Below are 18,434 nucleotides of genomic sequence, written 5' to 3'. Positions count from 1 at the left end.
CCTGAATTTATTGCAATAAAAATACATATTTTTAAAAGAGTTTGTTTTGTTTGGTTTTTGTTTGTTTTTGTTTTTATGAGTTGCCAAGTTGTGGAGACCAGTGAGATCTTTGCCTTCTTTTGAATAGAAGGACGAACCTCCCACATGAAACTGCTCTCTTATCTTGAGTAAGTGGGTCATGATTCCTTGAAAGAGACTTTGCTGAAGAGTTTTTCAAATATCTATTTTTTTTGGTGCTTTAAACACCCCCAAGTTAGTGCCATTTAGTTCCATTATATTTGAGAGAAGGCGGACACACGGGCTGATAACTCCAAAACATTGCAACTCATGACAAAAAAAATTGACAGATAAATGGCACTACAGACCAGAGGGAGAATATTTATTTTTTATCTTGGGGTGAACTGTCCCTTTAAAGCCCCTTTTTTGTTTTTCTGTACTTTCTGTATCATTATTACCTGATGTTGGGGATATAAAAGCTTTACTATTCTCTACTCTAATGATCTATGAGAGAAGTTATGTACTTATCTGTCAAATATTTAATCACTGCAACAGTATTTTTGGTGTCCTAGCAATTAATAGACTGGGCCCATGTATGTAAATGTCAGATTAAATATCATAGAATACTGTAATCGACGCATTTTTTATTTGCAATTCATTAAAAAGCCATGATTTCAAGCAGTGAACTATTAACATGATCACTTCCGCGTGTTAGAGCGGAGTTTTGATTTTGTCGCGTTGTGATTGGCTCTGAGATGATGAAGGCCCGTTTTCTCGCTTCTCATTGGCTGGCCGCGGCAGACTGACGCGTCTGTCGGACCAATGGAAGGCTGCCACACTGTGGTTAGGAGAGGTCCCGCTGCCTTGCCTGAACATCTTCACCGCCTCCATCCCTTTCTCTTTCTCTCTCTGCATTTGGCCCTGTCTGAGCCGAGGAGCGTGCAGCCTTGGCTTTGACGTCGCTGAGGAGCTGACCAGGGGGCCGCAACGGGCACAATTTGCAATTCAAACTTTTATTTTGTTTAACAAAAAGTAAATAAGTCTTTACAACAGTGCGGTGTGCGATGTTGAGGCTGATCTTTTTGGCCGCTCTCGCTGGGTTCACCCGGGCCAGTGATGTGCTTGATTACACGGATGATGATTTCGAAAGCAAAATTGGAGACCATGACCTCGTACTTGTGGAATTTTTCGCCCCTTGGTGAGTCTTTTGTCATTATGTGCACATCATTCGACCAATTTAACTGTTTGCAAACGTTTAAATAAGCTAACGCTAGCTTACTTGCTTCGTGGTGAGCAGTTTAGCTAACAAACTGACGTCCACTGCCCGAACTTATAACACTGTGGATGTATCTCTATGTGCTTTTTAAAGTATTTCATTCGTTGTATAAATTACAAATTGCATATATGTTTGCCTCCAACATTATCAGACTCGGTAGTATTCTCTTTGGCAGGTGACCAAACGTTAGCTTGTTAGCTAGAGGCGGAAAGGTGTAAGCCAACTAACCTAGCTTAGCTGTTTTTTAAATGGACCTGTGACTAAAAGACTTCCACAGTTTGACGTCACATTAAACTGTTAGCTGTAAAAATTAAAGACAAGTAGTTGTGTCCTGTATTTGTATTTACTCTGAATCCTTATCAATGAAAACTACGTGCGAAAGAGGCTATGAGGAAGTTAGGGGTGTGTCCTTTCACTGTTGTAACATTCTGATTGGCCAGGGAAGTTTTGGTGTCCACCTGTGATTGGTCCAGAGGAACTGTGACGTGGTCCAACTGTGCCAAACTTGAATAAAATAGAACTTCATCATCATAGTGTTCAATGTAACTTTTCGATAAAAAAAAAATACCAAAAAATTCATAGTTTTAATCTGTTGAACATTAATATTTGATGATTTTCGTAGCTTTCTGTGATAATAAACTAAATATATTTTGTTCTTAGACAAAATAAGCAATACTATCATGCCAGTGATGGACATTTTCTTTATTATTTGCTCACATTTTATGAACCAAATGATTACTCAAATATGGAAAAAAAAAAGAATAATTATTGTTTAAAATACTGTCTGTTAACTGATTAAATGAGACTCTTAAATCACCAAGTGCAGGTATACAAGAAATTTGCCCTTTGGCAGGTGTCTAGGTTAAGAAAAAAAGAAGATGGCAAGAAACAAAAGTTAAAAGCAAATATTTGTACATACATTTTACAAACATACACATGCACTAAGTACAGCATAAATATAGATACACTAAATATGGTAAAATAAATTACTCAAGAATGTAGAGCAACATATAATTTAAGTATAATAATTAAACAGAGTAAATGATTCTGTCGGTCAGTGGATATTTACTTAAATACACATGACTGTATTTTACAAGGATGTACAACATTAAAATGTAGGTAGAGTCTACATGCCTGTGAAGTTAAATGATTTTCAAATTTGTGACTGAAGTTGAACTTTCTGTATTTTACAAACCTGATTGAAATACCTCAGATGTATCAAATTTCACACTTCAAAAAAAATACTAGATCTCTGTCAGGATCTTCACCAAGCTGTAACCTGAATACAGCTGAAGTGTAACTTGTTCTCCTGTTTTCTCCTCTGTCCATTAGGTGTGGCCATTGTAAAAGGCTAGCACCTGAGTACGAGGCCGCCGCCACACGTCTGAAAGGCATCGTCTCTCTGGCCAAGGTATTGCATAATGCAGTTCACTTAACTTTGTCCACTTTAGTGTGCCTCTCTGCACTCTGTACTATGTGTGCCTCTTTGGAGAGTGAATGATTTTCTTTCCCCTTAGGTTGACTGCACAGCCAACAGCAACACATGCAGCAAATATGGTGTCAGTGGCTACCCGACCCTGAAGATCTTCAGGGATGGAGAGGAATCTGGTCCCTATGATGGTCCCAGATCTGCAGGTATTTGACTCTGATGTGATTTAATTGTGTGTAAATCTGTTTAAAATGCACAAATATCTGCTTAAATATCTACCTCATGGTCATCTTTACTTTTTCTGCCTCCTTCCTCTGTTTGTGTTGTTCCTCTGCTTTCCTCTTACCCTCTGTAGATGGGATTGTCAGTTTCCTTAAGAAGCAGGCTGGACCAGCTTCTGTGGAGCTCAAGGCTGATGAACACTTGCAGAAGTTCATTGCAGACCAAGATGCAAGTGTTGTTGGTGAGTTACTGTTTGAATTTTGGTCATTGCCTTCTCTAGCAGTTAATTTCTCTTTACTAAGTCCCTCAGCAGTATTGTGAGTAAGCATGAGATGTTAACTTGAACCCTGTTTGTGTCATTTTTGACGGCAGTGATACATAATCAACCACACATCAGATATCATTGCAATATAGTATTTTGCTGGCAAAGTTGGGCAAATTTAGATAGAATGGGGACGTTTTCATTAAATCCTGATCTGAACATCATTTGTCTTTTTTCCCCAGGGTTCTTTGCCAGTGACAAGAGCACAGCGCAGGCAGAGTTCCTGAAGGCGGCCAGCGCCTTGAGGGACAACTACCGCTTCGCTCACACCAACTCTGAGGCTCTCCTCCAGAGCAGTGGCATTGACGGAGAGTAAGTAGCTCTTTCTGCCTTTGGCCTAGTCATCGTTCTTACTTTGACACAAGTGGGACATGGGAGCAGATATTTGCAAAGAGGTCGACACAACTTGACTCCTCCTTACACATTTGATATCACCAGTGTAACTATCGGTGGTGACATTTCCTGTTTTGGTTAACAGGGGAGTCGTTCTGTTCCGTCCACCACGACTCAACAACAAGTTCGAAGACAACTCAGTGAAATACAGCGAGGACAAGTACACCAGCAACAAAATCAAGAGGTTCATCCAGGACAACATGTGAGTGTTATCTCAATCCCTGCCCTGTTCTTTTAAATCCATATATTTCAATTAGGCAGCAGAGATGATGGTTCATTTAATTTGCAAAGCACAATACAGTTGCAGTAGTTGATAGTGGTAAAACAGTCATCCTGCTTAGTAATGGCACATATTTGCATACATGGCCCAGTCCCAACAGGATCTTTTGTAGTAGGTGAGGTGTGCACTCTGCAAACACAGTCAGCTGTCACTCAACTCCAGGACTATGTGCTGTTGGCTGCAGCGAGCTGTGCCTGGTACTTGTGATGAACAGATACTGGACTCTGTAATCCGGTGTCATGACATTTTTGTGGTTAATGCATTAACAGAGTGATTGTTTTTGAATATAAAAACAACAAATAAGTGTTAATTGCAGTCTTTACCAGTGATTGTGGCCTCACTTTGTCTAACTTTATTTAACTGTGCTGAAAATTAGAGTGATAGCTTTGTGTTTGTTTGAGTCATTACAATTGAAAGTGTGGCTCATGATCTTCAAACTCTTCAAAGTTATTATGATGGGAGATGAGTCCCCTCCCTGTGAGTATAACTTTCCCTGTCCACTAAGTTGCCTTATGTCTTCTAGACAAGGGATCTCAACCTTTTGCAACTTAATGCCACCTTCCCAAATATAAAATTTAAAAAAAATAACACAACAAAAGAGTCTGCAGCAGAATTTCAACACACTTTGCTTTCAGCTGACCATCACTGCCTGCCATTAAGAATCCAAATTTAATGTATTCAGGGTCGTGTTTCCTCACTGAGCACTCTGTGGCTTTTACTGGCAGGGGTTTGTCTCACACATCCCTTTTTCTGTTTCCATTTTGTGTCACTGGGTCTGAGAGAACATTAACCAGCCAACAGTGGCAAAAACAGTTTTGTTTCTACCTGCTATCTACCTGATGATGGTGATATTCAAACATTACTAGTCTCTAAAACTACTGTGCTTTTGTTGTGTTTAAGAGCCCATTAGACTGCAGGAAAAAAAGTTATGTGGTGACAAAGTGTCTCCATACCAGTACGTTCTAATATGTTTGGAGTTGAAGTGATTGAGCTGAGACGTGTTTTCTGCACATTTTGCCGTATCTCATTGGCATGTGGTTTGTAAGTGTTGCCGCTCACAGTTGTGTGCCAGCAGTTACAGACATCTGCTGTACTTTTTATCTGTGGCGGAAAACACCCCTATTTACTGTACTTATTTTACTTTCGCTTTCTTGCCTCTTCTCTAAAGACTTATCTGCAAGGCATTGTAGTCTGCAGAACATCAATGTGTATTTCTAAAAGATGTGAAGGGTGTAATCAGATCCAAACCTGTGAACAAACTACATATTTTCACGTTTCACACTGCTATAAACGACCTGTCTCACTGGATTATCTGGTTGGCCGTAACTGCGTAGAAGAGTGTAGCTTGTTGTTTTCAGTTTCTTTATAAACTGACCCACTTTTACTTTCTCTCAAACTCAGCTTTGGAATCTGCCCCCACATGACAGACGACAACAAAGACCAGCTGAGGGGAAAAGACCTGCTGGTGGCTTATTATGATGTCGATTATGACAAAAACCCTAAAGGCTCCAACTACTGGAGGAACAGGTAGGTGCCTCTAAACTTCCTGCAGAGTTCCTGCACAGTGGCTGTTACTTTTCTTTAAAAAAAAAGAGAAGAAAGAAAGGGGGAAAAACAGGAGTAGTTAGATTTAGCTAGTTTTCACTCCCTAAACACAGTTGTTGTTTGAGAAGCCACTTTCATTTTCAAAAGCATGCCTTCTAAAACAGACCAAACTACTGTTTTTTTACAGGGTGATGAAGGTGGCCAAGAGCTTCCTGGATCAGGGCAAGAAGCTGAACTTTGCTGTGGCCAACAAGAACGCATTCAGCCACGACGTGTCCGAGTTCGGCCTGGACGGCAGCTCAGGAGAACTGCCTCTGGTGACCATCCGCACTGCAAAGGGAGACAAATACTCCATGACCGAGGAGTTCTCGTAAGTCATGTCGAATGTTCAGTTTCTTGTGTGCCGCAGGTGGATTGGATTTCAAACATCAAAATTTAGCACACATGGCGTACATATTATGTATCATCTAATTATTTATGCTCCCATCTCTTTGGCTAGCCTGTTGCCTCTTAAGGAATGTTCAACTAATGATGTTTCTGCATGAAATGCCACTGTGTAAGTGGTTAACTCTCTTTAACACAGTGGGGAGATGCTTGTCTAATGTATTTGGGATGTTTCTTCATGATGCTCAGTATTGACATTTGACTAATGACAATGTGTGACGCTCAAGTATTCAAAAATGTGTGGTGCACCTCCAGTTACTCTCACGTCAACCCTCCATCCAGATAAATATTTTAAATGTGCCGTACTGTGGGCCACAATGGCACTATTTTTGTTTGGTGCAAGTTTTTACAGGTATAACAAGTTTTTTAGATGCTGCGGTGCAGAATAATCACATGGTACCAGGCAGATCTGTGGACGAGCTGAGTGATTAGAAACTGTACATTCAAGTCTAATGGATGGCTGTCGGATGATGGCTTCCAATCCAAGTGAAAACTTAGATCTATATTAATTTGTGTGTGTATTCTACTATCTCCCTACTGGTTACTCAAAAGCTTCTGTTTTTGTTCTCCTGACAGTCGTGATGGAAAAGCTCTGGAGCGTTTCCTGCAGGACTACTTTGACGGCAAGTTGAAGCGCTACCTCAAATCAGAGCCCATCCCAGAGAACAACGATGGACCTGTCAAGGTGAGATAAAAACCTCAGGGAAGATTCTCAGCTTCTGTTTAATGTCTGCTCTGTAGTGATGTTTTTTGTTGTGTCTTAATTTCTCCCCCTCCAGGGCAGGATGTTTTCAGTTCCATTTGCACGTGTCAGCTGAAAAAACTATTGGCCTAATGAAGCTTGGTGGAAGAAAGTGAACAATAATTTGTGTTTCCACACTAATATTTAACGGGTTCTTTATTGGCCCATGCAAAGGGTGGAAACAAATTATTTTTCACTTTTCATTATCATTGTGAGATATGTCATTCTGTGGAGGTCTCTGCTTTCACACTGCCATTCTAGTTCTAAATATGACCTTCTTAGAAAATGTTTGCACGATGCTCCCATGTTTTGCTACTTATTATGCAAATTTTTTCACTCTTGCCGTGTAGAAACGGATGAGACTTAATAGTTTGGAATGAGAAAATATTCAGAAATGCTTGTTCCCTCAACATAGTCTTCTCAAGTGTATTTAGGGGATAGACTGTTGAATTTGTCTTTTGTTTTCTAAAACAAATATTCCAGCAAGGTCTTAAATTGTTTATTCCAGTCTGTCTGTCTTCTCCAGCTGCTGGAGTAAAGCCTAGTAAAATATTCAACTGAAGTGGAATGATTGTTGAATAAAACTGAAAGCCAGGTAGAACTTGAATACCAGACAAAAAACTGCATAACCACTGCATTTCTGTCACAAAAAAATAGGCAGGTGAAGACAACATTTGTTCACAGTAACTGGTTGGCTTAGCAAATATCATGTATTCATGATTTTTGGCCCGAATCAGATGCTGTGGATGCTACTGAACATATAACAAAGCATAAACGCTGCAGTCACAGCACCCATGACTTAAACTTCTACCTTAAAGTACTCAGAGTTAATGATAAACTTACGATGTCTGTCATTTGTACTCAGGTCGTGGTGGCTGAGAACTTCGACTCCATCGTCAACGACGACAGCAAAGACGTGCTGATCGAGTTTTACGCTCCGTGGTGCGGACACTGCAAGAACCTGGAGCCCAAATACAAAGAGCTGGGAGAGAAGGTGAGCGATAGCACGCCGAACAATGTCCCTCCAGACAAATACATTTCTGTCTTATCTTATCCTTCTGCTGCCGTTGTATTTAACAGATTAAGATAATAATCTAAATAAAAGCAGTGTTTTAATTACATTAACCAAACAATGGCTTGATGTGAAGTATTTATATTTGAACATTTGTACAAACACACTGTAAGAGACCAGATTAAACATCAACAACTTGACAGAAATGGTTTTAGGTTGAATAGTCGAGGGAATCTGGTGCTATCAGTCTTTGATTTCAGTTTTGTGCTTTTGTATGTAAAATGATACAAACAGTAGTTCTATTGTAAAACTATTTAAGGGGTATTAAATTAAAAAACAAAGGACCAGACAAAAATTACAGACTCTAAAAGTCCATTTTGTGAACTGTCTTGCAAACATTTTTGTCTCCTCTGCTCTTAAAGCTCATTGATGACCCCAACATTGTGATTGCCAAGATGGACGCCACAGCCAACGATGTGCCATCTCCATATGAAGTCAGCGGGTGAGTCATGAGTCACTTCAATTTAAGACTTCTCTTTTACCAGGGAAAGACTTGAGGGTTTGTGCAAAACATGGATGGTTGCATTACTTGCAAACTTTTTCAGTACTTTTATATAATGGTTATGCCACTAAACAGCCCTGACATTATGTTTAGTTGTCATTGGAAATGGATGAGGAACCGAGCACACAGCCACACACTTAAACATCTGACTTGTGAGAGTCACAGACAGGAAACACTTTGTGGTGTGGTGCTAATTTCCACCTGTACATAAAAATACAACTAGAAGGAAGTGCAACACAAGAAACCTCTTCAAACATTTAAACGACACGCCTTGAAAGTTAAGGAGGACTCATCAGCACAGACTTTTTTTTATGTAGTTGTACTCATATTTGCTTTTAGAATAAATTTGTTGGTAATGGACAGTAACAGTTGTGGTTTTCCTGTCTTTTTTGTCTCCTAAAAGAAAAATGATCAGTATAGATATTGATAAAATTGTGACAAAGTATTGAATTTAAAAAGTTCAATCAGCACTTGTCCTGAGACGGCCTGCATCTTTAACTTTAAGGGCTGTCTTACTTCACCTCTCACTGGCTACCTAGCTGCTATGATGGACAAGAACGCAGGCATCGCCTTTTTGGGAAGTTTTCTTCCCAGTTTTCTTTCCAAGATTAAGAGACGTAGTACATTGATTTGACGGTCAGTATACCTGTACAAGGAAACTGAGTTAATCAGCCTTTCAGTCGTCATGTTTCTGTGGTCCTCTGTGGTTGCAGGGTCTATGCCATCCAAACTTAAATTCTTTATTTAAGAAACTGTAATAGCTAAATTTGTATCCTAATATAAGTTTTTTCCCCTAAATACATGTTTCTGTCATATTAGATAACTGTAATGAGGCTCCTGAAGGACAACACTGTCCGATGATGGAGTATAACATGTCAATAATATGAATTCTCATCCATCTCTTCAATCTTTGCTTTTGCAGTTTCCCCACAATGTACTTCGCCCCAGCGGGACGTAAGATGAGCCCAAAGAAATATGAGGTGAGTGTCTGCCTGATCGATCATTAAAACAAAACAACGTCCCGTTCGTATCCACTCTAATCGCCCCGTCTCATCGCTCGTGTTTCAGGGAGGTCGCGAGGTGAGCGACTTCATCTCCTACCTGAAGAGGGAGGCCACCAACCCCCTGGTGATGCAGGAGGAGTCCAAGAAGAAGAACAAGAAGAAGAAGAAGGACGATGACGACAAGATTGAGCTATAAAAGCTCCAAACAGGAACTCAACATCCGCCCCCCCCCCCCACAACAGGAGGAGGAGGAGGATTGGGGAAACCATGCAAAGAAAGAACTAAATTATATTCCACTCTCTTAGTGAACTACCGAATGCTCTGAAGCCAAGTCGAAAAGATGCGGCGCCCCCTTTTAGGTCCTCCGCTGCTCTGGGAAAACTGTGGAAGGTGGAGAGGTGGTGGCCAGGGCCTGCCCGATGTTTAAAAACAAAAACAAATTTTTAGGGAAGAGGGGACAGCTTTTGACAAATTGAGATTTTTATTTCCCCTCGTCTGTCTACCACACCTCAGGCTGATGCACTTTGGTTTGACACCAGTCTCCAGTCATCTGTTGGTTTTGTTGTTGTCGTCACAGGGGATAATGGTAATGGTGAATTCCTTTTCTTTTTTTTTTTTCTTTTTGTTTTTGTAACACGTCTTTGTTTTTGTACATTTGGAAGGATTGTGAAATAAAAAGGCCCACAAAACCACAATGAGCTGTATGATCTCATTCATGAACGCTAAGGTTTTATAATAATTCTGCAGATTTTTCTTTTAATTACCAACATTGTATTAAGTCAGTGCCTTTAGTGATTAAGTCACACATAAGGCTGCAATTAATGATATTTTCAATCAGTTAATATGCTCATTTTAATTAATAGATTAATTGTTTGGTCTATATAATGTGAAAATGGTTTTAAAAAAATTGTCCGTAATTTTTCTCAGGTCTTTGAATATTCTGGTCAATCAACAATCTAAAACAAATAAAAAGATGTTCAACCTATTATATATCATCTTAGAATACAGAGAAAAATTGTGAATCATCACGTTTAATGTTTTTTCCCTTAATAATTTACAATTTAGGGCATTATCAATTAACCTGCTGATTATTTGTTTAGTCTAAAGAATATCAAAAAAAAAGTTGTGAAAAATACTCATAATTTAACAAGACCCTAAAATAATTTCTTCAGATTGTTTCTTTTGTCCAACCAATGGTCTAAAACCCAGAGACTCTTCATTTACTGTCAAAAATGACAGAGAAAAGCAGCAAATCCTGACATCTAAGAAGCTGGAACCAGCAAATGTTTCTTTTTAAAAAAAAAAAATTAAAAAAAAGAATCACAATAGTTGGTAACTATTTCCTTTCAACTGACTAATTGCTGCAGCTTAATTTCAATTATTTGGTCGGTACAAATCAAATTTTTAGTCAGAAATTGGGTCATGCAAACATTGGATTGAACAATTTGTTTTTTGTCTGTAAATCATTAAACAATTTGGAAACACTAAACAGCTCATTTGTCAAAGGTTGTTGTCCAAAATATATATATAGAGATAGATATTTAATAATTTAAACGTGACTTTTTGTATAAACATGTTTAAACTGGAATTGTATGTAGCCCAGAAAGTCAGAAGGGGGCTTGTCTTTCATTGTATACTTGGCTGCACAATTTTATCTTTGTGTTTTCTCTTTTTATTACAGGGGACTTGATATGACCTGCATAAGTTAACAAAACAATCCAAAAGAAAACTGAATAATGTACAGTTATTCTTAATGCTTCCCACAGGGTGAGATGAAATGAGCCTGTTTACATTTTCCCAGGCAGAGTTACGGTGAGTAAAACAGTTAAAGAGAAGCAGGAGATTTTTGTTTAGATCATTTTATTTGTGTTGATTTATTCTGCTGTTATGGCAGTGGAAACACAACCATGTCTGTCAACGGAAGCCTTAAACTAAAACTGAACTAGAACTAAATTGGGTGCAAAAAAAACCCAAAAACATTTTATCGCAGTAAAATCAATAAAATAAAATCTGGAACTAACTGAGAGAATATTCTGTACATGCAGAAGTCGCTAAAATAAAATAAAAAACGTACAGGAAATTTCTTTCTCTCTGTTTTTATTAGTTTGGTCAAATAGATCATTACAAATATTGCGTTTATAATACCTATCCTCAATACCTAAATGTTTCCCCTGACAAATACTCACAATAAAAAACAAAATCAAACAAGCTAGAATTCAAAAATTTTAAAATTAATACAAATTAACAAAATAAGGCCTGGAAACTAAACTAAATCGTAAACAAATGTTTAAAACGAAATAAAATTAAAAAATCTGATTAAAAACTGTAACGTGTTTTTGAACCATATCCCAACCAACCAGTAGACGGCGACATCGCAGGTATTTGGCAGTTGAACGCTTCCTGTCAAGCAACAAACGAAGAAGAGAAAGAGCCAATCAGATGGAGAGCAGAGGAATCTTGCCCAGGCATGTCCAGACAGTACACGTGCTGCCACAGAAGGTAACGTAGACACGTTTTAATAGTTATTGTGTTTTATTATTCACTTGTGGTTTTGTCAAAAAGTGTATATCTTAGCATTGATCTTACATGACATTTTCCTTTTTATTTATGTTTCTTGTCTTCGTTTGACGCGACTGTTTTCAGTTACTGTAGCTAGCTAAATATCTGCTGGTGTGGCAAAACAGGACGCCAAACTCCACTGAAATATCTGTCAGTTTAAGTTGGTCGTAACTACTGACAAGTTAAATACAATAGAAAACACGAGTAGCCATTTTTTTTTCTGAACCCTTATCGACAAATGTTCAATACGGCTTAATTATACCTCTTCAAACAGGCATTTTAAAGTAATTCTAGACGATAGTTGTGACACGGGGCCTCTTCGATTAGGCAGTTTTGCAGTGAGCGAATTCGTGTTCTCTAAGTCTTGTACAGCTGTATGTACGAATCATAGTAGATATACAGAAAGCTTGATTACCATTTAAGTCGATCCATGATCAATTCAGTCTCAGGCAGACTTCACGAGCGCATTTTAAGTAGTGTTTCTGATGACTAAGAAACTGAAGCTAAATTGTCAGAATTTTGAATGGAGTTTGGTGCGCTGTGAGAAGGGAATTGGTGGCCCCTTATCGAGTATCTCGAAATGAGGCCCTATCTGACATTTTCCAGACTTTCAGTGTTAAGTTGGTTAAGTAACAGTTAAATTAACCAAACAAAGAAGTTAGTGTCACCGTTTGTTGCTAGAGAAGTGGTGTGTTTAAATGTGTTGCTGTCAATCACCAGCCCCTAAAGTCAGTGATATTTCTGCATGGCCACGTCAGTACAATCTTGCGCGGACTGTAAACTAAAGGAGGTAGAAAATCGTTTCTTTAGGTTGTATCTAATGTCAGAGTCAACCTGCTTTACTGGCCACATGTGGTCTCATTAGTAGTGTACTGTTGCTCTCACATCTCATGTACACACACTGATATAAGAACCAGTGTTATGTAACAGCTCCAGTGATAATGTACAGAAATGTACAGGTCTTTCAGGAGAGGTCAAGATTTTGCAGTCCTATACAAGCTATATAATAATAAAAATTAAGCTAATCTAATTTCAATTTCACATACCGAATATATTTTCTAATGGTGTTTTTATTTCCTTAGAGATGACACTGCCTGTTGTATTGGTTTACAATGGCACAGTCTTCAAAAAGGAATAAAACCACCTCGTGGGGGCTTCTCAACAACTACAGGTATTTGTACAAAAAAAACATGATGCTTCACACCATGGAGAACGCAAGAGCCAGGAAGAAATGCCAGCAAAAAATTATCATCGCCAATATGAAGAGGAAAATAAAAGACAACCACAACGAACCACTGGATACAAATAAACTGGTCAAAAAAACTAAATCGAACGAAACGGATCAGAAAAGTCAAAACACGCTGAACTCTGAACACAATAGAACCGACGTATTTAAACCTGAACTCTCTGTGTCGGAGCTGAAAGCTTCTTCTGACCGCCACTGTTTGGTCACGGCCCTCAGAGACAGCTGGGAGGTGGACAGCGGTTTCTCCTCTGAGGCGAGTCCTCCGGCCAGCGGTCGGAGTTCGCCGTGCCTCAGCTCGTGCTCGACCACGGTGGTGGCGTTGGACTGTGAGATGGTGGGGACGGGGCCTGGAGGGCGCTGTAGCGAGCTGGCACGCTGCAGCATCCTGGACTATCATGGCCACATATTGTATGATAAATACATCCAGCCGTGTCAGCCCGTCACAGACTACAGGACTCGCTGGAGCGGCATCCGGAGGCATCACCTGCGAAACGCTACGCCCTTCGCTCAGGCCAGAGAGGAGGTGAGGCTCGCTCTGATTCAGGATCTGTGATCTGTCACATGATATTCTTAATTACCTCCTCTCACAGATTTGCTTGTGTTTACAATGAATAACTCAGCGTAGGCAGCAGTTTGACTTTTGTATGATCATCAGTGATGGCAGCTAAATACATATTTGTCCTCTTCTGCACTTGCGTGGCTTCTTTCCTGTAGGTTCTCAGTATACTTGAAGGCAAAGTGGTCGTCGGTCACTCCATCTACAACGACTTCGAGGCGTTGGACATGCTCCATCCAGCTCACATGGTCAGGGACACCTGTACGACGCGTCACCTCAGCCGGTTGGCCGGTTTCCCCCGTGAGCGCTGCCCCTCCCTCAAAATCTTGGCCAATAAGCTGCTGAACAAGAGGATACAGGTGAGATACTGTTTTATTTGTTGTTGTTGTGTAGACGACTGTTCAGTTAAATTTGTCTCCCATACTATATACTGAGTATCTCAGACGTGCATTAAGATGACTTTTGTTGCGTTCTTGAACTGATAAAGCTAATGATTGATCAGTTATAAAGAAAAGTTTCTGACACACTTGTAAAGAGATGTTCGTACTCACATGCAGCTCTGTTGCTTTGCTGGTGTGTTTATCTTATTCTTAGCAGCACAAACAGGTCAGGGCCGTTTGTTACAGAGAGACTTGTAGCACAAATAGATGTAAGGATTTTCTGTCCTTCAGAATCAAACAGAACAACATAGATCAAGTCAGACTTGTTAAAAAGCTCATGAATTAGTTGCCCAGCGAGCTACAATCAATCAATCACATGTCTCCTTTTGTTGAAAGCATCAATTGTACGCACCTCCTGCTCGGCAAAAGGAAAAGCATTTAGGCAAAAAGAGGAATTTATTGACAGATTTCCAGTCACAGATAAATTGGTATTGGCACATAATGTCAACTGATAATAAAAGTAATTGCAGTTAAGTGTCATAATGTTGTTTGCCCACCAGAGAACAGTGACACGTTTATTTTTCAACTGTAAAATGCAATGCTCAGTACATTCCTTGGTTAAATAACCAAATTTGAAATTTGTGTCAAAAATAAAATATTGGTTGATAAGTTGTTACTGAGTGTTTTAACTCTCAATTTAAAAAAATCAGTCTGTTGACTGTTACGATTGGAGTTCTGTCCTGTTCTTTTTTTGGGGGGATGATTCATCTTCTACACACATGAAACTTTGATATTTCAGTATTTGTATTGGCTTCAAACATCCAGTATTGGCTTGGCCGCCGTTGGCTCACAGTTACAGAGAATTGGAAGACACCAAATCATCAAAAACGATTTATCTTTTTCCTTTTATCATATGTACTACTGGTCATATGTTTTTTTTTTCAGGGCACATATTTGTATCGGTTAAAAAAAAAAAAAAAAAACGCGCACACACACATTCCTATAAACACCAAAATTGGATCTGATAATCGTCCAGGATGACAGTAGGTCGACCCCTAACATGTTCTTGCGCTGACCCCGTCCGTGTTTCCCTGCGCAGGTGGAGAAGAAGGGTCACTGTTCGGTGGAAGACGCTCAGGCCGCCCTCGACCTCTACAAGCTGGTCGAGGGCGAGTGGGAGCAGGAGCTGCAGAACAAACTGAGGGACGATGACGCTCCGCAGGAGCCGAGCTTCGCCTCCTCAAACCACTACATGCAAGATGAGTACTGGCCTGATGATGTCATAGTTGACAGCCAATGAGAGGCAAGTAACAATGACATTACATGATGTGACGCATTCAGTGGGAAATACCTCAACAGACCCTGTACAGACATCAGAGCAGGTTCAGATAACTATAGATAATGTGAGTGAAAAACAACTTTACAGTATCAAGTCTGGATGAAAAGTAACTTTAGAAGTAAACGCAAAATGGTTCATTTTTAGGGGGATATGATCAGATTATCTATATGATATAACTTTATGGAATTTAACTTTATTGCTTGCATAAGAGCTCTTTAACTTATTACATTTAAACATGATTAGATTTCCTAAGAGCACATTTTTTGCTGTTAAACCAGATATTTGTAGAGTTGTTAGAGGTAGGACAGACTTGATAATGTTTATAGTGTGACATTGGTGCTCTTTGTTTGGGCTTGGTTGAAAAAAAAGTTTGGGGTTCTTAACTTATGAAATGCAGAGTTTGAAGTTCTCTTAACTGTATCTGCTCTTACTTGAAAGGTAAAAAAAAAAGAACAATTAAGACATGAGATGTATTTAAGGCCACAGGTGGAGCTATTTTATAAAACACAACTGTATTTTTCAGTTGCGTTTGTGTTTTTAAAATGTCTGTTCACATGAGAATATGAAAATGCACAAGTGGCTGCTATGAGCGCAAACAAAAGTGGAATGAGTTGCCGATTTTAAAATGTTTTTCACAATTTTAAAACATAAGCTTTGGTTTAAACTGTTGCATTTTCATGTTTACCTCCATGTATATGTGGCCTTGGTGTTGAATTGTGATGATGTTATTTAATTACCTCTCATTGTAAGCTGCTCTTAAATGTCCTAATAAAACGGCATCATGTTAAAATGAAACATTGTCACTTTCTGTGAATGGATGTGGAAACTACAAGCATATTAACAATGGTCTTAATTGTTGTGCCTCTTTTAAAAAGTCTTCTTCTCTGGCTTAAAACCTCCCCGTTCTGTAAATTGAAGCTTGTTCTTGAACTATTTGGAGAACATAATTTACATAATTTCCCTGTTCTGACTTCATATTACATATAAATCTGCATTTTATGTCATTGGTGTGAATGCATCAGCACAAGCTTGATAAAACTAGAGGTTGATTTAATCCCTGAATGGCACTGGACTAATTATAAAGTGGTCAATAATTATAGCAGATGAGATTTTTTATAATAAAACCTCAAATGACTTTTTCAAACCCTTTGTTAGCATCTTTCAGTTCATTGTTTTGTTTTCCAGCCTGCAACTTCAGTGTTTTGGATCCTTCTCACTGCTCATGTTGTTTTCCACCACAGCAGGCAGCTATTTTCAGTGAAAACCCACTGCCCACTACCTACTCAGCACCAAACAACAGACAGACACTAGCTGGTGAACAGTGTAGCATTTAGCAGCTGAAGCAACAGATATTTAGTGCGGAGCAGAGTGCGGCTGTTATTTTCATCACTAACAGATATTTTCCAGATTAATTGTTTAAAAAATGCTAGAAGTGTTCAAATTGTTTCTTTAGTCAAACCAGCAGTCTAAAATTCAGACTTCTTGACATTTTTGCTTGAAAAATGACTGAAACAATTAATTGATCATTAGAACAGTTGCTGAGTCTCAATCACTAATTGATTCATCAATAATCAAAAAAGTTGGCTTTTTATTTCATAATCGAGTCATAACTGATTAACTGTTGCAGCTCTAATGATATTTAATAATATATCAATGCTGTGTTTGCAGTGTCCGCTGGTCCCAAGTAGACAAAAAGCAACAAAACAGATATGTTATTAATAGATAAACCAAATTTGCTTTTAATTAATTAATGTGTTTGAAACTGTGCGGCCATTGTAGTCAGTTGTGTTATTATTTTACCACGTTCTTTCTAATACATCTTGTTACTTCTGTGAGCTTGGATCATTAAATGAAAGGTCACGTTAATTGCGGAGGAAAAATTCCAACCATGGCGTCACTGTCGTCCAGTGCCAGATCAGCATTAACAGCAGCGTTGTTGGCACCGGCAGAATTAACGGGTGAAACCACGGCTCTGTTGCTGTTGGGAAACATGTTCGAGATCATCCAGAGCAGCGGGTCAAAGTCTGTCACAAACACTGGATCAGCATGTGAAATCATCTAATGGCACTTTGTCCAAATAGGTTACAAAACCCACCGCAGTAAATCCACTCCAAAAAAGAAAAAAATCACACCGCAGTGGGAAGGTGTCAAACAAAAGCACCATGTCCACTTTTAACAGCTGTGGTTGTTCTTCTTCTCTAATCTTTCCAATTAAATCCCAGTGACTGAAATACTTCCATCCACACGAGTTACTGAGCTGAAATGCTGTACAGCTGTTTGTGGTTGTTTACTGTTAGTTTGCATGTGAGATTATGATGCATCGTGGTTTATATTTTAACTGACATTAACAAAACATGAAGCACAGTGAGCTGCAGATGGAGCTGTACATTTTGCTATGGCTCTGAGAATGGCTTTGTCTTTGTGCCTCAGCTTCTTTCTCTCTTACTCAAACCCATGAACACATATTTAAAGCCTGAACTTGGCCCCCAAAGCTCAGGCTATAAGGAGACAGAGAACAGAGAGAAGCATTGTTTGCCCAATCCATCTAATTTTGTTCCCCAAATCGCTTTATTGAGCAGATCAGGCCTGACTTAGCAGATTACTAGTCGGCTGCCTGCTCCTTCATCATCGCATCAGGAGGAAAACGTGTGTTGGTGACGTTAGTGCTGCCAGGGTCACAGAGAGGAAAATGGACGACTTCCAAACATCACAAGTCACCACGCGAAGTAACAACCAACTGCAGGGATGTTCAGTGTACAGAAGAGACAAGTGAAGGCTCATTTCTGCTCAACGTTGGACACGTATGGATACAGATGGAGCCTCCTGGCCTTTAATTTCGTCCATACTTGTGCACATTTTCTGAAAATCAAAGTTCATTTATCAACCCTTAATGTACGAAAATAAATGGATGTTACGCAATACATCGACTAGAGGGCGCCACTCAGAGTCAAAAGTTACCCCAAAGAAGAAGAGTCAAAAGTTTCTGACAACAAACACAGTAAAGCTGGAGGAGTTTGTAATAATGAACCTCTTGAGAAAGACGCAGAAGCGGAAGTAACGTTTTATGGCGGCAGTGCGATCGTTAAATACATCGCAACATGTGAATTTCTTCGTCGTGTCCCGTGG

General features: G+C 39.3%; 2 protein-coding genes across 2 annotated transcripts; both read left to right on the top strand.

Moving 5' to 3' along the window:
* The first annotated feature begins 894 nt into the window (after positions 1-894).
* On the top strand, positions 895-9,923 carry pdia3 (protein disulfide isomerase family A, member 3). Its single transcript, XM_084733806.1, has 13 exons — positions 895-1,195; positions 2,606-2,684; positions 2,791-2,908; positions 3,058-3,165; positions 3,429-3,558; positions 3,725-3,841; positions 5,321-5,446; positions 5,652-5,834; positions 6,485-6,593; positions 7,516-7,644; positions 8,085-8,164; positions 9,147-9,204; positions 9,293-9,923. The coding sequence occupies exons 1-13, from the start codon at positions 1,062-1,064 to the stop codon at positions 9,422-9,424; spliced, it is 1,503 nt and encodes a 500-aa protein (XP_084589932.1). The 5' UTR covers positions 895-1,061; the 3' UTR covers positions 9,425-9,923.
* A 1,659-nt stretch (positions 9,924-11,582) lies between these two features.
* On the top strand, positions 11,583-16,103 carry isg20 (interferon stimulated exonuclease gene). The gene is made up of 4 exons (XM_084734923.1): positions 11,583-11,727; positions 12,870-13,556; positions 13,748-13,948; positions 15,069-16,103. Exons 2-4 carry the CDS (start codon positions 12,900-12,902, stop codon positions 15,267-15,269), a joined length of 1,059 nt encoding a protein of 352 aa, XP_084591049.1. The 5' UTR covers positions 11,583-11,727; positions 12,870-12,899; the 3' UTR covers positions 15,270-16,103.
* Positions 16,104-18,434: the final 2,331 nt, after the last annotated feature.

This window comes from Lutjanus erythropterus, chromosome 13 (genome assembly GCF_056507025.1).
Source record: "Lutjanus erythropterus isolate fLutEry1 chromosome 13, fLutEry1.hap2, whole genome shotgun sequence".
Lineage (NCBI taxonomy): Eukaryota > Metazoa > Chordata > Actinopteri > Lutjaniformes > Lutjanidae > Lutjanus > Lutjanus erythropterus.
This window is presented reverse-complemented; position numbering and strand designations above follow the sequence as displayed.